General features: G+C 33.0%; 1 protein-coding gene across 9 annotated transcripts in view; it reads left to right on the forward strand.

Moving 5' to 3' along the window:
• TMEM161B (transmembrane protein 161B) overlaps positions 1-21,887 on the forward strand; it is a 72,333-nt gene that overhangs the window by 39,484 nt on the left and 10,962 nt on the right. For 8 of the 9 annotated variants that reach the window (XM_058727578.1, XM_058727596.1, XM_058727638.1 and 5 more), the window contains 4 exons: positions 806-962; positions 20,073-20,224; positions 20,745-20,805; positions 21,289-21,429. In XM_058727578.1, the coding sequence (XP_058583561.1) occupies positions 806-962; positions 20,073-20,224; positions 20,745-20,805; positions 21,289-21,429 (511 nt within the window). The remainder of the gene's footprint in view (positions 1-805; positions 963-20,072; positions 20,225-20,744; positions 20,806-21,288; positions 21,430-21,887) is intronic. The other variant, XM_058727648.1, reaches the window with a different exon arrangement.

Consider the following 21,887-nt stretch of genomic DNA (forward strand, 5'->3'; position numbering starts at 1 on the left):
TCTAAAGCAGCGTAGATCATTTTATTATGTGCCAGTGGGAACGTAGGAATTGATGTTTATGTATATGATTTATTTGCACATTTTCAGGAGGTCTTCTACAAAATGATGTTGATATTTTGGACTCTACTCTGGCAGAAGTAAACAAGAATATCTGAGATGAAAAAGATAAAATCATTTATTATCAGAGAATGCTAATTTTAATGTAAACCCTTTGTTGAAGGGGTATGATGTTATGGAAAATTGACAGGCATTTCATCAGCTTTTCTTGCAGGAGCACAGGAGGGAATAAAAAGTATATTTGTTATTTCAATCTGTAGTAACTCACAAAATTATTAATCTGCCTTTAGTACAGTTAATAACTGTAACAAAGTTTACCTCTTCCTTCATAGAAATGAAAAATGTATGTAAGTCTGTAGGACTGTATACCAAGTTAAATCCTGAAGTTAAAGTATCATCCTTGAGATTCTTTAAAAAAAAAAAAAAGCTTTTTAATTTCTGTAAAAAACAGCTACTCAGCTAAGAAAATACCAGCTCATTTGCAATCTGTTTTTAACAGTTTAAATCATTTTTGATAATCATTTTAGGTTTTAAAAATTATTTAATTTATGAGGTATTAAAATATAATTTTGGATGTCAGCATTCTTGATCTGTTTTCTGCATTTTTAGATTCTCCTATTTGCAAACCTTAACATTGCATATCAACAGATTGAATAAAGTTTAGCATGATTAAAGTTATTATAGATAAATCCTCCTGAGCTACTTACGAAAGTTTAAGTAAACTTTTTTTTTAACTTTTATTTTTCAGCATTGCATTACTTTCCAGAATACCAGTGGCTGGTGGACTTCACAGTAGCTGCTACACTTGTGTATCTAGTAACTGAAGTCTACTACAACTTTATGAAGCCCACACAGGAAATGAATATCAGCTTAGTCTGGTGCCTGCTTGTTTTATCTTTTGCAATGTATCCTTCAAAACATCACTAATATTAACTTATATATTTGTTCGTCTTGTGCAGCTAACACAATTAGACCTCATCTCTAATTTGAAAAAACTTTTAGATTATTAGAGAATTTTTCTTTGTTGAAATCCTCTATATTTAATAGAAAAAATTTTCCAAAGTAGAGGTAGTTTAAAAAGTGAAATATAAGAAAAGATGCCAGTACCTTTCCTTTGCTTTCTCATGTGAATCTTATGGCACAGAGGAGCCACTTTACCCTGTTTTAGATATTCTGATATTTTCTTCCATATGTTTAAATATTATGGGATAATGGTGTTTTTCTAATTTTAGATTATTGTATCATTCTCCCCCTTCCTTCTCCCAAAACAGTAAGGAAATAACTTCTATCAAATCAGTAGTCAGTTTTAGTGATGCCCCTGAAAATATTATTTATAGGGGTGCCTGGGTGGCTCAGTTGGTTAAGCCTCTCTTAATTTCAGCTCAGGTCATGATCTCACAGTTAGTTTATGGGTTTGAGCCCCACATCGGGCCCCGTGCTGATGGCATAGAGCCTACTTGGGATTCTTTGTCTCCCTTTGTCTCTCTGCCCTCACTTGCATGTGTTCTCTCTCTTTCAAAAACAAATAAGTTGTTTTTTTTTTTAATACTATTACAGCAAAGCATTATAGTGTCTTATTACCTTCCTTGAACAATTTTTTTATTCTCATTACATAGAAGCTAAGTTTTTTTTACAAAATTCTAAAATTTGGTAGTTCAAATAAGTCATTTCTATTTTGTTTTCCCATGTAAGTATCTTTTTGGAGCTCTCAATTCTGTAAACTGACTGCATAGCTGTTAACCTGGGATTTTCTTCATTGACTTTCTAAGAATTCCCTGTGCCTGTTTTTGGATCACATCATCTGCCCTTCCTTGGCTTACTGTTTTGCCAGTATAATGTCCTTGATTATATTGCCTCCTATAATGTCCTTGAAAGGGGTGCTACATTTCTTTATTGATATAATCTTGCATGCCTGAAATTATTTTTTCCTCATACTCAGTTGATGGTTTGACTCTGTACAAATTCTAATTGTTGAGAAACTGGATGTCTTCTTGCTCTTGCAATATGCCTCCCTTTCCCATTGCATACACCCTCCAGATGCTTTTTCTCTGTTGGTATTATGAAGTTTTCATCGCTGATTGGGTTAACTTCTTGGTTTAGCTTTTATATCTGGGAAGTCATCCTTTATTATTGGGCAATTTTTTCCCCTTTTATTAAAATTAAATATTTTCTCCTCCATTTCTACCTCTCCAGAGATAATTTCTTCCAGCTCCTTTATGTTTGAGGTTTCCTACCATATTTCCATGTGCATACAAAGCTACTGCTTGTTTTTAGTTTTAGGCTATAACTGTTACTATTACCATTTCATTCTGGAAATGAGGACTTGGCACATTTGTCATCTATTACTGAACATTTCCCATTCACCTCATCTTCTAGAGATAGTAATGTCATTTTTTAGAGGAATATTTAATGTTTATGTTGTAATTATATAAATACTATTCACAGATAAATATTTGCCTTAATTTTTCATTTGCATTGTTTTTTTTTTTTTTAATACATGATCTTAATTCAACCTAAAACTCTTCTTGTTGTATAAGTCACTCAATATATCAGATATATCAGGTAGTATGTTAGTTTCATCTTTGAGAAGGTTCTTGTGGAATCCTTGGACCCAGTTTCAATTGGTTAATCTTTTCACTTGATGCACATCTATCCTATTGGGATCACCAGTTTTCACTATCTTAGGGATTGTCTTTATTTCTCTTGACTTGGAGCTATTTTTCCTATATTCCATGTCTCTTCTTTGGTTTACTTTCTCATTTGGGTGGAGCATATGCTCTAGTATTAAGAAAGGTTGCATGAGAAGTGCATTTTTTGTGATCTTGCATTCCTGAAAATATTTTTGTTCTGGCTGAAAATTACTTGATCTGTTGATTGAGAACAGAATTCCGTGTTTAAAGTTATTCTTTTGGTAATTTGAAGGCATTGTTTTATTGTCTTCCTTTTCATTCTTTTAATGAATTCTAGTTGCCATTCCAGTTTCTGATTTTTTGTATATTCTCTTTTTTTCTCTGGAATTTTTACCATCTTTTCTTTGGCTACGTAAGGTGTTGAAATTTTATGGTGATGTACCCTTTTGTGAATCTGTTTTCATCCATTTTGCTGAGACTTTACTCTCTGGAAATGCATGTTCTTAACTTCTAGAATATTTTTTTGAATTATTTTATTTGTGATTTTCTTTTCTCCATTTTCATTGTTTCTGGAATGTTTATTGTTCAGATACTGGATCTCTTAGACTGGCTAAGATTCTCTTCTTTCTCTCATATATGTTCATATTTTGATAGTTTTTAATTTTGTGGGAGGTTTTTCTCAATATTCCCAACCCTTTGAGTCTCTGTTTCTAATTTCTGCTGCAATTTTTAAATTTTTTTTTAATGTTTATTCATTTTTGAAAGAGAGACACAGCATGAGCATGGGAGGGGCAGAGAGAGGGGGAGACACAGAATCTGAAGCAGGCTCCAGGCTCCAAGCTGTCAGCACAGAGCCTGATGCAGGGCTCGAACTCAAAAACCGTGAGATCATGACCTGGGCCAAAGTTGGCTGCTTAACTGACTGAGCCACCCAGGCGCCCCACTGCTGTAATTTTTAATTACTTTCAAGAACTCTTCTTCTTTTGTTTTCCCATCCCGCCTTAAGGAAATCTGCTTGCTTTAGATTAGGTTGTCTTCTTGTGTCTATTTGAGATGTTGATTTTGTTCAGAGTTGTCTCTCTGCCAAGTATGATTTTTGTTGTAGGTTGCTTTTGTTTGCTTGGTTTGGTTGTAGTCTTTTATGTTAAGGGCTTTTCTTAGCTCTGGTGATTGTTTTTGCCTGTGTGAAGTCTAAGCCACTAAAAAGCTGAATGAAAGTTTTAAGCAGATGGTGAGGCAAGTTGTTGAAACATCTAGATGGGCCAGGGATCATCTTTTTTACCCTCTCCAAAGCATAAATCTCCAGACCTCTTTGAGGTGGGGGCAGTTTTAAAGTGCTGCTTTTTAGTAGTGCTTCTTTTTACTAGTCCTTCTTTTTAATATCTCCTGCCACCCCTAATAAGCACATTTGCACTTTAGCCCATTGTAGAGAATTACATGGCATCTGACCACTTCTTATCCTACCTGGGAGCTCTGCAGTAACATCAGGTTTTATCTTAGCTTTCCATTTGAGTTTCCTCATGCTGTTTAGTCAGTTACCATTTACCTGCCTGCTTTCTGGCTTCTGGAGTTTTACTGCTTTTATTCTTCTCATTCATTGTATTTATGTACCCCAAAACAAGTTTCCTTTATACTGTCATTTTGGTGGAGGTTAGGGAGAGACCAAAAGTCAGTGGAAATGCTCAATCTGTTATTTTTATCCACAAGTTTTATATTAACTGTTTAATAAGATTCTGTTTTTTGTCTTCTTTTTCAGGGACTCTTGGTAATGGCATATTCTTCCTTTGAATGGTTCTTTAATATATCTCCCTTTTTCCACTTATTTTATACTATTTTCTTAATTTTTCTCTTAATTTTCTCTTTTAACCCTTTTGTTGAATTTTTTATATCAACTTTTTAAAAACATTTATCTATTTTTGGGAGAGATGGGGAGAGAGGGAGACAGAGAATTCCAAGCAGGCTCCACGCTGTCAGTGCGTAGCCCAACTCACGGCTCCATCCCATGAACCCTGAGATGATGACCTGAGCTGAAACCAAGAGTCAGCCGCTTAACTGACTGAGCCACCTGGGCACTCCCTTGTTATTTTTTTTAATTTTAAAAACTTGGAATGTTCTCATAGCATTCTTGTGTCATGGATACATAATATCTTTATATTTCTAAGGATATTACTATCTTTTAATTTTTAATTTGCACCTTGTATTGTTTATTTTCTGAGTATCCCTCCCCATTTGCTTTAATCATTGTCATGTTCGAGATTGTTCTTAAATGTCTCATGTCCTTTGATTTTCTGTTTATATTTAATAAGGAAGAATTTAAAAATTAGAAGTTTTGTGCAAGTGGTTGCAACTTGTTGATTGGTGGCCTTTTTTGTGCATGATTAAGTGGGGACTTTATATTATCCTGGGGGAGACCTCTTAATATCATTGTCTGCAGATTGTTTGGGTCTGTCATTTTCTCCAACAAGAGTTGTCCATTTTCTCATCTTTGGGGTATAAGTGTAACAGCCAGTGTTACAGATACTGATTGGGGAAGAAAACTCAGAGACTCAGCATTCAGTGTATAGGCATTAATTTAAATGCATGTCTGTGTCCCCCTTGTGCCCCTTGTTTTCAGGTCTTCATTGCCACCCTAAGTTTTGCATAAATATTCCCAAGCCCAGTCTTTTCTGGTTTAACATTTTCTCATAGTATTTCTTCTAAGGTTCTGCCAGAGTTAAGGGACGACCATCACCTAATCTGTATGATTAGGCAAGAGAAGTTGTAAGAAGTCTAATTATTGCTAACACAGACATACAGCCTATCCTGTTTTCATTAATTCTGTAACCCTGCCTTCAAAGGTGCCCACTTACCTCTAATTCCTGACTTTTCCAGAAGCTTTTTATGAATGAGCTGGCTTTCTTTTCACTGGATTTTTTTCCCTCTGTAGACCCAGTGTAACAGAGAAAGCTGAAACCTAAATCAGTTTTTGCTTGTCCCATCTACTTAGATGGTCTTGCAACTTTTGTTGATAATTCTTTTCTAGAAACTGTCATCTCTTCCTATTTTTTGTTTCTTATGGCTTTTAGTTTCTTTCCTATATGGTTTATTTACTCAAATTTTGGAAGTAAGAATAAGTGCATGTTCTACATCTTCTGTATTCAGCTAGAGACTGCTGAACTATCTTTTAATACTATAAGTGGATACTATTTTAAATATATGATATGACTTGGCATTCAACACCAGTATGTTCTTTGTTGACTCTTCTGGATTGAGTTAGGTATAACGTAGACCAGAAGAGCCAGAACAAAATCTTAAGAGTTGACATCTTTACCAGGTATATATTCTGTTGGATAGAAATACTGATCATGTGTGTCAGTTGAGAAACATCCCCAGATGTCTAGTGCTATACTCATTTCAACAGGAGATTAAGTTGAAGCATTTAGAATATTACTATTTAATTCTATAGTATTAAATATGTGAAAGTACTATGCAGTCAGAATAAAGACCCATCTCTAGACATCAGGTTATATAAACACCAAAAATATCTTAACTTGGAAATTAGCACTAGCTCCCATGTTACTTTTTTCATACTTGAGTTCTCATGTTCTCTGAAATATCGCTTCTTTTGGAGTATGCTCGTCTTCATTTTCTTCATGGTTGATAGCATGATGTCAAATAATGTTTGTGATATTTATGTTGAAATGCATAAATAGTGCATTGATAACCAGTTTGATTTAATGTGATACAACCCTTAGTACCTATTTACCAGAGAAATTAGAAAAATGTACCTCTTAAGAGTTACTCAGACTATTGTTTATGTGAATACATTTCATCTTTCATTTCACTCAGTAATGCCTAATAATGTGAGAGCAAAGGTCCCACACAGTCTTCAGCACTGAACTGGCTCTGCTTAGTTTTGAGTAGTGCACTCGTGAAATGCACCAAACAATAGCATCTCTGCGGGAATCTAGTAGCTGGCTGTCTCCACCATCCTAGAGAAGACAGGAAGTGCTGAAGGGCTTTAGAATCCAAGATATTTTCTGCCAACTTTGACCCTTCACAAAAGGGACAGGGAAGAAGGAAAGTAGAATTGTGTATATGTTGAGGTATGTGATTTTCCTTCAAACTTGCATCGTGTGAGAAAATAATCAACTGCCTTCAGTAGTATGCAGGAAACCAGAATTTGAATGTCATATCCAGATTAGCACTAGGGAGGAGTCTGTTTATAGCCTATCTTTTATCTTAGTTATAACATATCTGGTATGCCTTTCACATCGTATGCACAGAGTATAACTGCTGTGACCTCTGTTTGGCTTCTCTTTATTTTCTTATTGTATGTGCCTACTTATTAGTCAAACACATGTCTCCATTGATTACATAGGACAATAGCTCCACTTAATTCCAGAGTCATACACACATCAGTTAATTCAGAAATTCTCTGCAGTTGTTACTGATAAAATGTCCTTTGTTAAAGTGGTCCCAAATTTAGACACGTATAATAACTTAAATAATTGGTTCATTTAAAAGCAAGGAAGAAAACTGTTTTATTTCTGCGGTCATTTTGTTCTTGTCTCCCCATGAGTTTTGTTTTACATACTTGTAGGGCAACAATTAGAACTTCTTCAGAGTCTTGGAAGTTCTGAAAGCATAGGAATGAGTTTTTTAAACTTGTGACACTAAAATCTTGAACTGCTACCTAAAACTAGGCTGTCTTTTATCATCAGCTCTACTTGCTATGTTTCAGCAGAGTTGTACATGCATCTCAGCTGTCACACCTTCCAGTCTCACTCCTAAACCCAAACTAACTCTCAGCTTTTCTCCCTTGCCCATTTGTAATTGTAACCACCTTATTTGGTCAAGTGTGTGTGTTCCAGTTCCATTTATGCTGAGTTACATGGTATGGGGAAGGTAAAAGGTAAAGAAAGCCTTACATTGAGGATGGAACAGTTGTGTTAATTGTCTTTCCTGCATGATGGTCCATGAAGACTTAGAGTCACTGGAGAAATGTCTACTGATTTTATAATATGAAGTATATCATTTTTATTTATGAGTAAAGGAAGACAGAAAGGTAAAAATGATGCTTTCAAAAAATCCAATAGTCCTTGGGTGGAAGTAAAACTTTTAAAAATTAAAACTCTACTATCTATGGATTTTTTTTTTCAAAGAATCTTTCCTTATGAATAAGCTGTATCACGGAGTAATATTGAGTCAATTACGTGAATTTGAGTGAGAAGAAAGCTATTCTACAAAGAATGATAAAGCTTCTCAGTAGTCCTATTATATTTGGTTAAAGGACTGGATCATTAGTCACATTTCCACACTGCTTGTATTTTACAATGTGGATGGTTTAAGGTACAAAACCCTATTATGTATGTTTTTAAGGCTGTGTTTTAAATTTTTAATTTGCCTTGATTGCCAGCCATGCAAATTTTACACAACGACAAAAGTTGGGAATGGTTTAAATTGAAATAAATTCTAAGGTTTTCTGTGTTAAATATTTCAGTTTTTTTTGTGTAGATTTGTAAATTAAATGTTTGTAAATTGAATGCTGCACTTGTTTGCTATAGGAAATAGACAGCTATAGCAAATTATCACAACTTGTCACCTTTTCTAAATTCCTTAAGGATTCTAAATTGCTGTATTCTTACTTTACAAAATGTTCTGTTTTATATTAACAAGAGAAATGAAGCACTAAACCCTAAAGTGAACTGCATAAGCTATCACATCTCCTAGTGAGAAAGGGACAGAGTAAAAGCTTTTGAATCTAAGCCAAAGTACTTGTTTGAAAATTTGTACATAGCATGGTGTGTCAAAGATGGTTTTATAAACTTTTAAAGGTCTTCTGTGATACCAATGTTGCCAAATTTTTTACCTTTCAGGTTGGAAACCTAGAGCTATATAGAGAACTTACTTTGAGAGATAAAATCAGTATTTCTGATTTATTAATTTATAATTGAGATTTTTTTCCCCTTTTAGCTAGGAAGTGAGAATTTTTCTCCTACAACTAAAAATTTAAGGATAGTCTTCATTGTTCTGCTATATTTTTTTGCTTGCTTTTGTTTTGAAATAAAACCTGTGTTTTATGCTTTCAGAAATCCATGACCATTATTTCCTTCCACAATTTGACTAGGTTGAGGCTGTGTCTGTAAGCTTTTGTGGGACAGATTTTAAACATGCAAAAGTTTTTGCTTAAATCTGAGAGAAATTTAGGTTCTGTTTCTTTTCTCTTTAAAATAAAGTAATTGAAACTTCTTCTCCTAGAAAATAGGAAAAACTTCTTTAAATTATCCAAGTTGGTTGTTTTGTTTTTTAAGTTGTAAGACAGGATCAATTCTTTTTAAAAGGATTTTACTGGATAGGTCATTAAGGATTAATGTACTTGTTAGTTTTCATTGTACACACTGTAGCAGAATCTTGGTATAGTTTTTAGGTTTCTTTGCAGTGAGAATGCAAAATATAATGTGTTTTGAGTATTTTGGTTGCTTTTTATATAAAAATAGGTGTTAAGAGGTTTAGCCCTTTGAATAGAAAAAAACTTTATTGTTAGTGGTCACCAAAACAAGACCATAATCTTTCACAGAGTAGAGAACTTTCACTTTAGATGAAAATGACTTACTTGAGTGGAAACATGATTTTAAAAAGATAACCATAAATTTTGGGAAAAACTTTTTGAGAATCCTCTGTTATTAGGATAGTATCCATTATATTTGTTTATTGGCAACAAAATACTCTCAGAATATGATCTCTTTCTATTTCCTTCTCAAAAAAAAAACATTGATAAATATCTTTGAATAATTTCAAGATGTTAGGATGTAGAAGACATTTTTTTAATAGGAGAATTGGGTCTTTAAAACAATGTAAGTACAAACTAAACTGAAACAGTGTCTCCATAAGTATATGTTCTTTAAGTTGTTATCCGAGATCTGAGAGAAATTTGCCATCTTAGATCTAAAAATTAAGCTTTCTCATTATTTAAAAGCTCTTTTCTCTGGCTCAAAGATAAATATATTTAAAATGTTTCCTACTGATTGAATCTTTCCACTTGTCCTTGATTTTTCTTTCCTGTTGTAACTTTTATATTTGCATCTATAATGGCCTAATTCCGGTTGCAAAAAATGTTGATATTGAATTAGAACTTTAAAAATGTCAGCCATGTGGCAGAAAAAAATTTATCCCACCCGTACTGTTTTTCTTTAGCTCAAAGGGTGAAATTTTATGATCTAAAATAAATTAGCCCTTAAAGTATGTGATCCATTCAGCTAAGAACTGAAGGTTAAAAGGGAAAAGAAAAAAAATTATTAAAAGAAAAATTTTGAAAATGACCATTTGCATCAGTAGTTTTGCATATACAATTTTGAATATTTACTAATATAATATTCACTATGAAAGTCTAATTAACAGTTATCTATGAAAATAATAAAGGTAGCAGGAAGAACTTATAGAGAAAGCATTTGACCATTATTTTCATTAAATTGTAAATCAGGAACTGTCTTGTCTTTTACATAGTGTTTTTTGTTATGCATGTCTATAAATACAGAAGCTTAATTTTTTTGGTCTAATGTTATTTACATTATCAGGTTGTATTTATTTATGAAAGGACAAAAGTAAGTATATCTTATTTATTTGGAAATTGTAGAAGAAAGAACAGACTTAAAGTCTGTTTTAGAGAAATTTCATTTTTAAATTATTTAAATTTAAGTTATTTTACATATAAGAAATTTTATTTTGAAAGTCATTCAGATACCTGAAAGTATTTCAGGTGTGGTTTATTATTTGTTTTTTTATATGAGTAATTTATGTTTAATAAGCATATTCATGAGATTGGAGCATAAAAGGATTTTTCCATATTTCAAAATAATTTGTTACATAGGTATTAGAGAAATTTGATAAGTAGCTCAATAAGAAACTTTGTTACTATCTCAGCTAGTACAGAAAGTTTCTGTAAGTGATCTCAAAGTTACCAAAGTTGTCAGGAAATCTAAATGGGGTACCATGGTGTAATTATTTCTGTTTAAAAAAAAAAAAAAAGCCAGATTTATATTCTCTTACATCAAATGCTAACAAAAGTCTCTCTCCTTCTCAGGAAGTTTTTTAGTCTATTATCATATACTACTCTTCGGTCTTATTATATATTAACTGAATAAAATACACATTGCTCTAAAAGTTTGGTAAAACAAGCAGTTGAGTTTTGAGTTGAAACATGGTGAAGATTCTACAAAATATAATCCCAGGGTAGATGTCAGTTGGTTCAGCAATAAACTGGCCAGGAATAAACCGTTAGGCACTGGGGTTATTGCTGGAAAATACACAGATTTTTTTATTTTGGAGAAAGAATAGAGCTCTTTGAAAAATGCCTGTTTAGTTCTTTATAAAACAGGTTAAATATTTGTTCTGTTCTGGGTTGTTTATACATCAGGTCTTTGTCAGTGGATGGATGATTAGATTGTTTTGAAATCATAAGGATTTATGATGATACTGTTCCACAGCATTGAAACATTTCTAACAGTTGGTTAGTATTAATTACCATTAACATTTCGGTATATTTTAATAGGATGTGGAAAAAATTTCAGTGCACGTGATTTAAAAGGTAGTAAAACATATACATGTGCTTTACACTGTGAATTCATAAGTAGTTTTGGTTCTGTTAAACTCCAGGACACAATGTACTGTTTTCTGGAGTTGAGGGATATGTTGTAGACTTTATTAAAATCTAGATTGAATTTCTTAAAATGTTAACTTTTATCAAATAATATGTACACATAGGTTATATAGACAAAAGTTCTTAAAGCGTTAAAAACCAAGAATCCCCTTCTTGACCCTCCTTGCCACTTCTCATGTTTTTAGCTGATTATTTTGGTTTTTAAAAATCTTTGTATTTCTAAATATAATGCTTACACTATTAATTCAGTTCTGATAGGTGAGGATTTTTTTTCTTAAATTATGCCATCCTCTGTGATTCTTCCTCTCTTTTATGTTCTTAGTTTAATTATTTTATAATTTTACTGAAAATTGTCAATATTCAGTGATAATTAAACCTATATAAATATTATTCATATGTGAGCATTATAAGGTACTATAGCTTCTGTAATTTTTTCATTTTTAAAAATTTATTTATTTTTTCCTTGTATTTATTATTAATTCCATTACCTTTCCTCAAGGTTGCTTATAACTTCTTTAGTTGTGTCCTCTCCCCATGTCCCCCTCACTCCCCTTCCCCACTGGTCCCTGTGGAGATGCTCTTCCTGGAGACCCTCCATTCTCTAGCTTTTATCTGGAAGGGTTGCCCTTCAGGCCTGCTAGATAATCATCCTTTTGTTGTTATCTAGGAATTCTCTTTGCCTTTTTCCCAAGTTTCATTTCCCATTTCCAGAATTCACTATTTTTCTCTTTTTTGGTTTGTTCATATATTTTGCTGGAGCTTTCTGCCAAAGTGTGCATGCAGAGTAACTAGTTTTAGACTGCTGTCTTATCTGTACTCTCATTAACCTGGATATAGAATTCCAGGTCATCAGTATTTTCCTTCATAATTCTGAAGACATCACACCCAATGTCAGACTTTGCTGTTAAGGAGTACAGTGTCATGATGTGTAATCTTTTTCATATGATTTGTTTTTCTTTATTTTTCTTTTCAGGAAGTTTTACAGTTTTCATTTGTCTTGTTTTTGAAGATTTGTGATCTTGTAGTACCATGTTGGAAATCTTTATTTCATTCTTTGTGCTGGGCTTTTGGTGGGCTATTTTAATTTGGAAGCTTCGAGTTTGGAAATTTATTTTATGATGCCTTTGATAACTTCTTCCCTTTTGTAATCCCCCCACCCCCTGTTCTCTTTCTGTCTCTTTTGTTAGTCAGATATTGTACCCCCTAGATTGATTCTCTTATTTTGTTACCTTTACTGCTTGTCGGAACTTTTCTTCAACTTTATCTTTTAAACCTATTTTTTAAAATGGATTTTGCCTGTCCTATTTGAATTTTTTCTGAGCTTATTTTTGATACCTAACCATGCCTTCATAGCATCCTGCTCTTGTTCCCAAGATGTATTGATCTTTGTTTAGCCTTATGAAATACAGGTATATCTCATGTATAGATACCTTTGTATAAAAAACGTGTGTATCTGTTTGCATATATATAATTTTTTTTATTCAGGTGGTATCATCTTTCTTTTCTCCAAGTTATTTTCCCCTTTGCTCATTTTTTCTCTTTTATGTAAGATGCTACGCTCTAATGCAAGGATTGATAAACTGACTTGCGTCCGGTTTTTGTATAGCTCTTGGGTGTGGGTTTCAGCATTTTTAAAAGGTTGTTTAAAAAAAAATTAAGCATACAGAGGAATATGGTACAGATACTGTTGATGGCCCACAAAGCCTAAAATATTTACTGTCTGTTCCTTAACAGAAAAAGTTTTCTGATCCCTGCTCTAATGTCTGGAGATTCCTGGCTTTCCTTTTATTTTCGAGAGTCAGGCACTTTAAGCAAATTGGAAACTATATGTAAGTAGGGGTTGGTTAGCTTCACTGGAGATTATAGCTTGGTAATTCTGAAGCTAGTTTTGTTACAGGTAGATCATAAGGTCATTTTCTATTCGTCTTTTGGACCTTTTGATTTCTCTAGGAGAGTCTAATCTCCTTGCCTGAGTATATGAGCCTGTTGCACATGTTTTGAAGGTGAGAAACCCTTTGAGTAGGTTTTCATTTATTCTAATTTCAATACAGTTGCCTTAATCTAAATTCTGTACTTCAATTTTAATTTTTTAACTTAATTTAATTTTTTAATGTATTTTGAGAGAGTGGGAGAGAACACCAGTGTGACCAGGAGAGGGGCAGAGAGAGTGGGAGAGAGAGAATCCGAATAGCTACCAGAGAGAATCTCTGATAGTACAGAGCCCAGAGTGGGACTCAATCCCGGGAACCCTGGGATCATGACCTGAGAGCCAAAATCAAGAGTCGGACACTTAACTGACTAAACCACCCAGGTGCCCATAAATTTTGTAATTGAGATTCACTTTCTTCAGAGGCTAAATCTTCATTTTCTGCTGGAATCAGAGTGAAGTTTGTTACTTGGCTGCACAAGGGGTGGAGAGTTGGGCATCCATTTTCTACTTATACAGAGGTCAACTCATACCTATGTTTTCAGCCTGACACAACACTGTTGTGTTTTATAGAGAATTGTACCTTCTAGATTAGCTTTTCATGGAAAAGCTTAAAAGATTTAAACGTAATTGGAATTGTATCTGAAGTAAAAATAACTTAATTTTTTATTATTATATAATCTATTTGTCCTAGTATACATTCCCATACTACTTTTTTGGTATTGGAAGTTTAGTATTTTATTTCATTATATAGAAAACAAGTTATTGCCAAGAACTACAAAGAAATCTGTAATATTCAAAATAGCCCTCTGAGGTGGTAAAGGTATTAGTTGCATTTTACAAGTGAAGAGACATTGGAGGCACAGAGAAATTATACATGGATGATCACATAATAGCAGTAGAACCAAGATTCATTCAGGCAGTCTAGATCTAGAGAATGCTTTCTTTCCATTTGTGTTACACTGTAGTTCAAGATAGCACATGATATACATAGCAAATGTAGTGAGCGCTTTGAGTTCAGAAAATGATGAGAATGGTCTCGGCTGAAGAATTAATGGTAAGCTTCATAAAGCATATGGAGCTTGAGTTGAGTCTTTGACTAGGTAAAGGGAGGGGAATAAGGTAGTTCAGGTAGTGGGTTATGATTTACGACAATATAGCTGTGAAATTTAGGAGATGGTAAATACAGCATTCTGATTTAAGTGGAAGCTTGAACATATGGGTATAGCCAGATCATAATACATTTCAGAATACTCTGGATATTTTACACTGGGTTATGGGAACATTTCTAATCTGGGACTCAATGGATACATGGTTTTAAGATTCATCCTAGTATTCAATTTGAATTGAGGATGCAGAAATTATAACATTTTAGGTGCTTGTGGTTAAATAGATTAAAGTAGTAGTGATATAAGAAAGATTATGCCTCATGCCTGGATTAGATTGCCTCTGATTTTTTTTTTTTCTTTCCTTTAGTGTTGACATATTTTGTAATTTATTCTTTGGTAACAGAGTTTTGCGGTGGGTGTAAATCTATGAGAAATTTCATTTTGGTCATTTGATACCAATTGGCTAAAATGTTGTTTTCTTCTTCATTGTAAAAGGAGTTGGAAATTATCTCCAGATTCTTGTATCCATTTTCAGTAAAAATGAAGCAGTGTTTTTCCAGCCTGGGCTTAGGTCCCTCAGGCAATGGGAGAGATCATAGCTAGTTCTCAAAAGCAGTTCAGTTGTGATTGCAGGGGGTGGGGGTGTATTTTCTTTTTTAATCTTACTCCTCTTTCCTTTTTCTCCCCCAACGTGTAAGCTCTTATTATTATGCCAAGGAAGAGATAGACCTGTAGTGTTTGATACTAGTAAAATGAACCACCAGCTTTGTTTTATTTTTAAGTAATGGAGAAGAGTTAAATGAGTAAGGAACACAGATTCAGAATATCCTAGAGGGAAAAATTTGAGCATCTGTGTTCTAGAATTTCACCATCACTCTTAAGCAGTGTTTTGTGTTTCACTCCTTAAAAGCTGAAAGTTAAGGGGAAGTTTAAAAGACTTGTAAAGTTGTTCCTAACTTGCTTTCTTGGTGCTCAGAGATAGATTCTCTACTTCATTGTAAGACACACTCCCATTTACATGGCAAAAAGCTTCAGTAGTCCTATTTATTTGAAAAATCAGATTTTTGTTGTTGTTATTTGCTTTCGTAAATTTCACAGTTAACCTGGCTTCAGCTCTTACTGAAGTGATGAATATCACTTAATCATAGATATAATGAGGTTATGCCCTTAAAATTGCATAATTTAAAAAAATAATGGTATAATAGAATGTTACATGTATAATACTTTGTTTTCTTCTCTGAGAAGTTAGGAAGTTTTAAGCAGAGAAGTCTTAACTTTGTATTTTTTAGTAATTGAACCACTAAAAAATAAATCATAATGTAAATCTAAATTACAGTGTGTTTACTTTGGTTAATTAGAAAACTATCCTACAAGGTAGTTTAGATTAATGCTTTGTAACTTTTTTTCTGCATGCACACACAGCTGGCTCCTCTCAGAAGCATCTTTCATTGCAAACAATGTGTTTTCACCAGGTTAATGGAAGAAGTTTGCACTGATGGCGTTGCAGACCTTGCCTTTATTTCTGCTCACTGGAGACTCTTGATTACTGTCAGGGTCCTGTCTTGGGTATATAATCTTACTATTTTTTTTCCCCTTGGAAAGACTTTTATTTTAAGCAACTATGGACTACCAGTGTTTGTCTTTGATGTGAGAGCATTATAGAAATGGAGAAAAAAATAGTGGTAAGATATATGTAGTGATTAAGTTGTAGAAAAGTTAAAAATAATTCACATTACATCTTAAAATGATGTGGAACCTAAATGTGCTTTGTTAAACCCTCGTTAGTCATTTTAATTGAAATTGACATCCTATCAATTTGACAGTCCTACTTAAGCTACTATTACAAAGTCGTGCCAACTTCTGCAAGGATGAAGTATACTCTTATTGTTTATAAATGATTTAGTAGCTTTTAGTAGCCAATATAGAAAGAGGATTGACAAATATGTTTAGGGAAAATTTGTACAGTAATGTTAGCTGATTTTAGAAAGAATTATGAAGGAATAGTACATGGAATATCAGAAAATACTGCATTGCAGAATAACAAGTGCAAAGTAAATATCACTCTTGAAATTCTTACTCTAATTTGCAGAGATTATTGGTTTTGCCGATTTATAAGACTTGAAGGTTTATAAAAATAAGTTAGCTTCCCCTTTCTCCCTTATGCTCAATATCATAGAAAACTGATACCTATTCTTGCATGGGTTAGCTTTTTTCTTCAGTAGAGTTTCAGATTTCTCTATATTTCTATAACCAGAGTACTACAAACTTAAATTGAGCAAGATAATTTTCTGTTAGGGTGCTGAATATTTGCTGTGGGTAATAATTATAAACTAATGGCGTTTGCTTGTTTATTAGTCTTATTTTTTTACACTAAAGAAGTAATTTGTTCAAATACCTAACCAAGTGTGTGTTTAACCTGAGTTATAGTGGATATCAGAAGACATTTAGAATGCCTGATAAATGTCTTCAGAAGGTGTATGCTAAAGTTCTATAATTGTATTCTGGTTATATGTATCCTAAAGCAGGTATTCATTATAGCAAACATGAAAACATGCAGAGGTGTTTTTAATAAAAAAGTTTAGAGATTATCATCGAGCTTTCCATTACCTGGTTTTGTCTGGTCTTTAGAAGCAAATCAGGTGCTTTATTTATAGAATGTAGCATTGTAAATAATATAGTCTATGAAGAAATAGGTTAAAAAGTTGAAATTAATTTCTAGTACAGCACTTTGTAGGTAGTCAGTACCCAACTTAACATGTAGATTGTATTCTTAAATGTTTAGGCGCCTGGGTGGCTCAGTCTATTGAGCATCTGACTTCAGCTGAGATCATGATCTCACGGTTCTTGGGTTTGAGCCCTGCATCTGGCTCTCTGATGTCAGTGCAGAGCCCACTTTGAATTCTCTGTCCTCCCCACCCCCTCCCTCTTTCTCTCTTTCAAAATAAGCATTTTTAAAAATTTATTAAAAAAATGCTTAGAAATAAAATATTTTTCTAGAGAAATAATGCAATAAGTGGCATCTCCACCTGTAATATTAGCCCATGAACATTCATTTGATCTATAAAGTAGCATACAAAACTGTATTTTTTTCAAAGAAAATAACACTAATACTAATACGTAATTAGGAAAATAGATCACAGGAAGTATTTATCTGGCATCATGGCATTTAAGAAAAAGACAGGTTTGTGTGAAAGAGAGATGAGCTATGGTGCAAATAACCAAGATGAGAGCAGTGAAAGGCAGGAAGGGGATGATACTGAAAAAATGAGCTTAGTAAAGGGTGTTAACAAAATACCCACACACTGTTCTGGGGGACTGGCTGAGCCCTGTACTTTTTTTTTTTTTTTTTTTTGACATTTTAAAGGGGGAACTATAAGCTAAATAAGCCTTAGGAAAACAAAGTCATAGCCTTTATAAAACCCAGGCAATCCTTTAAATTCGTAACCATGGGTGGTAAGTAATTTATATTGTTGTTATTACCAATGAAAAAAACAGATCGTTAGATTAAAACTTCTTTTTAATTGTTTAATGTTTATTTTAGAGAGAGGAAGAGAGAGCGGGGGAGGGGCAGAGGGAGAAGCAGGCTCCAGGCTATGAGCTATCAGCACAGAACCCAACATGGGGCTCGAATTCATGAACTGCAAGATCTTGACCTGAGTTGAAGTCGGATGCTGAACTGACTGAGTCACCCAAGTGCCCCAGACTAAAACTTTTTCTGCGTTGTTTTTTACTTTGAGTATATTATTCTGGGTAAACAGTATTGTTTTTGATATCATTCTTCAAAAAATCTATTTTACCCTGAAAACATAGACTCATTACTATTTCAGCTTACCTAAACTACCTTGTAAAAACATTATTTCTATGGCAAAATTCATTCACTAATTGAGTACCTACTATATGCCAGACATTTTTCTTGGCATTCTAACTACAGAAATGAACAAGGGATAAGAATCTTTGATATAATTAACTTTGCATTCTAGTGGAGGTTTATTTCAAGTTCCTTTTGAAAAATGCCAAAGAGTCATCTATCTTTATTACTTTAAATTGTCTTACTTTATGATAAGTGACCTTAACTAGTGTAGCTGTGATGCTCCATTTATACCCAGTATCCTAGGGAATATCCAAAAAAAATGGAGAATGGGTAATAAGTATATTAACCATTTTTAAATAGGGCAGAAAGGAATACTTTTTTAAGAAACATGGAAGAGAGTTCTTACCCTTTCTTAACTTTTCATGAAGAAGGATTCTTTTGATTATGAGAATGTTTTGAACTATTCACATCTATCATGGCACCTCTATTTTTAGAAGGTTTCAAGTGGTACTACTCAACTACCATATAACTTAGGTGCTGTTTACAGTTTAGAAGAGGGAGTATAATAAGTTAAGTGAATACTCCCTGGATTCAGATCATCTAGATTTAAATCCCTGCTTCCTCTAATTTAGCTGTGTGATCTTGGGCAAGTTACTTAACCCTTTTGTGCCAGTAAAAATTTAAATATATAAAGTAATGGTAATAGTTGGTTAAGGTGAGAGTGAAATGAGTTAATTGGTAAGGCCTAGCACTTATAAATACTAGGTTACAGCTGTTACTATTTGTCATGCTTGACCCATAGTTGATGTAAAAGTTGCTTTTCTAGATTTTTTTTTTTTTTTTTTTTTTTTTTTTTTTTTGCCAAGCACTTTATTATTTTGTTTGGCAGGTTTATGCTTTCAAGGAGAACAATTTGATATAACGGAAACCTGGGTTCTAGCTTTGGATCATCCACTGGTTTGTTCAGTTGTGGGAAGGGCTCAGATAAAATAATCTCTTTAATATTTTTGTATAAGATTAAACCATTTTAATTTTGTTTTGATAGGTGAGCATGTTGAACCTTTGGGTGTTTTTGAATGCTCAACTAGAACTTATTTTCTCTGGAGTTTTTGTTTAATGGTACTGTGAAATGATGATCCCAGATAACACAGTTTACCAGTGGCTATTAGTAATTCTCAAATTTTGAATTATTGGATGGTTTGCAGATTTCTGTGATGTGTGTTTGTGTGTTTAATTCTAAATTACTTGAAAAACATGCCCAATAAAAGATAGCTCCCTTGGGGCGCCTGGGTGGCGCAGTCGGTTAAGCGTCCGACTTCAGCTAGGTCACGATCTCGCGGTCCGTGAGTTTGAGCCCCGCGTCAGGCTCTGGGCTGATGGCTCAGAGCCTGGAGCCTGTTTCCCATTCTGTGTCTCCCTCTCTCTCTGCCCCTCCCCCGTTCATGCTCTGTCTCTCTCTGTCCCAAAAATAAATAAAAAACGTTGAAAAAAAAAAAAGATAGCTCCCTAAAATAACCTCTACCTTGGTGTTTCATGTCACTGGGAACCTATTTCATAAAACTGTTGTAATACTCTCCCAGTAAAATTTGAGTCAGATAAAATAGAAATAGATTTTTTCCCTAGTTACACAGTTTAATGTGCGTATGCACTTTTCATTAATTTAAAAATGTTATAAGCTTTGCTAAAATTTGCTTGTTTTTATGTCCTATTTCCTGGAAGACTAATCAGATTTTCATTACTTTGTCACTTCCTTCCAAAGGGTACCTTGTAGATAATGATGTTGCGGAATTAAAATAAATGTTGTAGTCAGATTTTACTGGAGTTCAAATCCTGTAAAGATGGTTGTATTTAACTCCCCACAAAGTTACTTGTGGTTTTTCCTCAACTTTTCCTTCTGCAGCAAAGTTCTATTTTCATTAACTACACACTATTTTAAAGTCGAAGATGGTGGTGAAAGATCAGTCTGTGTTACTTTTGGATTTTTTTTCTTTGTGAAAGCAATGGCAGTCTTGATTGTAACAGAAAACTATCTGGAATTTGGACTTGAAACAGGTAATCATTTCAAATTACTTTAAAAATCAATTTTGCTTTATCAAATGTTAATATTTTTACTTCATTATTTAATTTTTATATCTGATACATTTTTAAAATTAGGGTTGAGGTGTTTATTCTGTAATGTCCTAAATAATTAACTTTTATTATTCTTAAATAAGATCTTCCTTTTTTGTAGTTGTTTTAGCTGAATTTTTTGTTACCTTTTTTCAAAAATGCGCCCCTTCCCCATTTTTTCCTTACAGTTAAGTAAGTTTCTACAGTGCTAAAGTTTACTCACATAGATAAAGATGCAAATTTTAATGCAAATTTTATGCACACTTATGGAATGTACAAATATCAAAGGGATGTTTTCAAAGACTGTTCCTGCTAATAACCAAATTTTATTGCATTATGGCATACTAATTAGCACATGAAAGAGCTAAGCTAGTCACTTCAACATTTAAGATGTTCTGTTTTCTAACATTTTATTTCCAAAGAAAGATTCTGTATTAAGAATTTTTTTTTTCTCTCCCTGCAGGGTTTACAAATTTTTCAGATAGTGCGATGCAGTTTCTTGAAAAGCAAGGTTTAGAATCTCAGTAAGTTTTTATAAATACTAAGTATCACTTAAATTTTAATTTTTCCATTTTTTTGTACAACAGCATTTTGTGGCTTTTTGTTTTTAATCTGTGAGGATTTCTTTTTAAGTAGATTGTCCCTTTTAGAAATATCCTTGCGCGTAATTTTTACATGTGTATAAAGTTAGTATGTTTCATAGAATTCTTATTTGTATTCTTATTTGGTTTAATTCCTTAAATAACTTTATAGTGAGTTGTATATCAAATTCTATGTTGAATTTATAGGTTGGGTTGTTACCAATGTGGCTAGAGAGGCCTGATTTAGTTTATAGTTCACCCAAATATGGCTCATTATAATTGAGTAAGAGAACTCTTTTTGTAAAAGTTTACTTAGTTTTTATTAGTTATTATTGTGGTTTGTAAAGTAATGGATTAGAAGAAAGGCAATTCCTAGAAAGTTAACTTAGAGAACTTCTTTTTTTATTTTTATTTTTTTATTTATAGGGGTCCTGTTTCAAAACTTACCTTCAAATTTTTCCTGGCTATTTTCTGTTCACTCATTGGGGCTTTTTTGACATTTCCTGGATTACGACTGGCTCAAATGCATCTGGATGCCCTGAATTTGGCAACAGAAAAAATTACACAGTAAGCGGAAAATGTACATAAGCACATGCAGATAAATATATGTTTTCCATCTTAATGAAGGTATATTATTGTAATGAAATAATAAATTATTGTATTAAAAATTAATAAATAACCGTTTGATGTCATACTACTTCCTCTTCTAGAAGCAGGTTTCTTTTATTCACTTCTAAATTTTAAGTCCTATGTTTAAAAACATGTATCATTTATTCAGTTTCCTTTTCACTTGTTAAAATGGAAATGTCAGTACTTCTGTTAGTTCTTTTTAAGTCAGAAGTCAGTGTTTATGAAATACTCCCTATAATTGAACTAAGGATCTGTGGAAATTTTCTTTAATCAGAACATTTTAATTAAAATATTTTATTTAAATTTTATGTAAATAATTTTATGCAAATAATTTTTTACTTAAAATGTTTTTATTGTTTTGAAAGTTAAAACTTTGTACATAAGAAATAAGTTTT

Source organism: Neofelis nebulosa, chromosome 1 (genome assembly GCF_028018385.1).
Source record: "Neofelis nebulosa isolate mNeoNeb1 chromosome 1, mNeoNeb1.pri, whole genome shotgun sequence".
NCBI classification, from domain to species: Eukaryota; Metazoa; Chordata; class Mammalia; order Carnivora; family Felidae; genus Neofelis; species Neofelis nebulosa.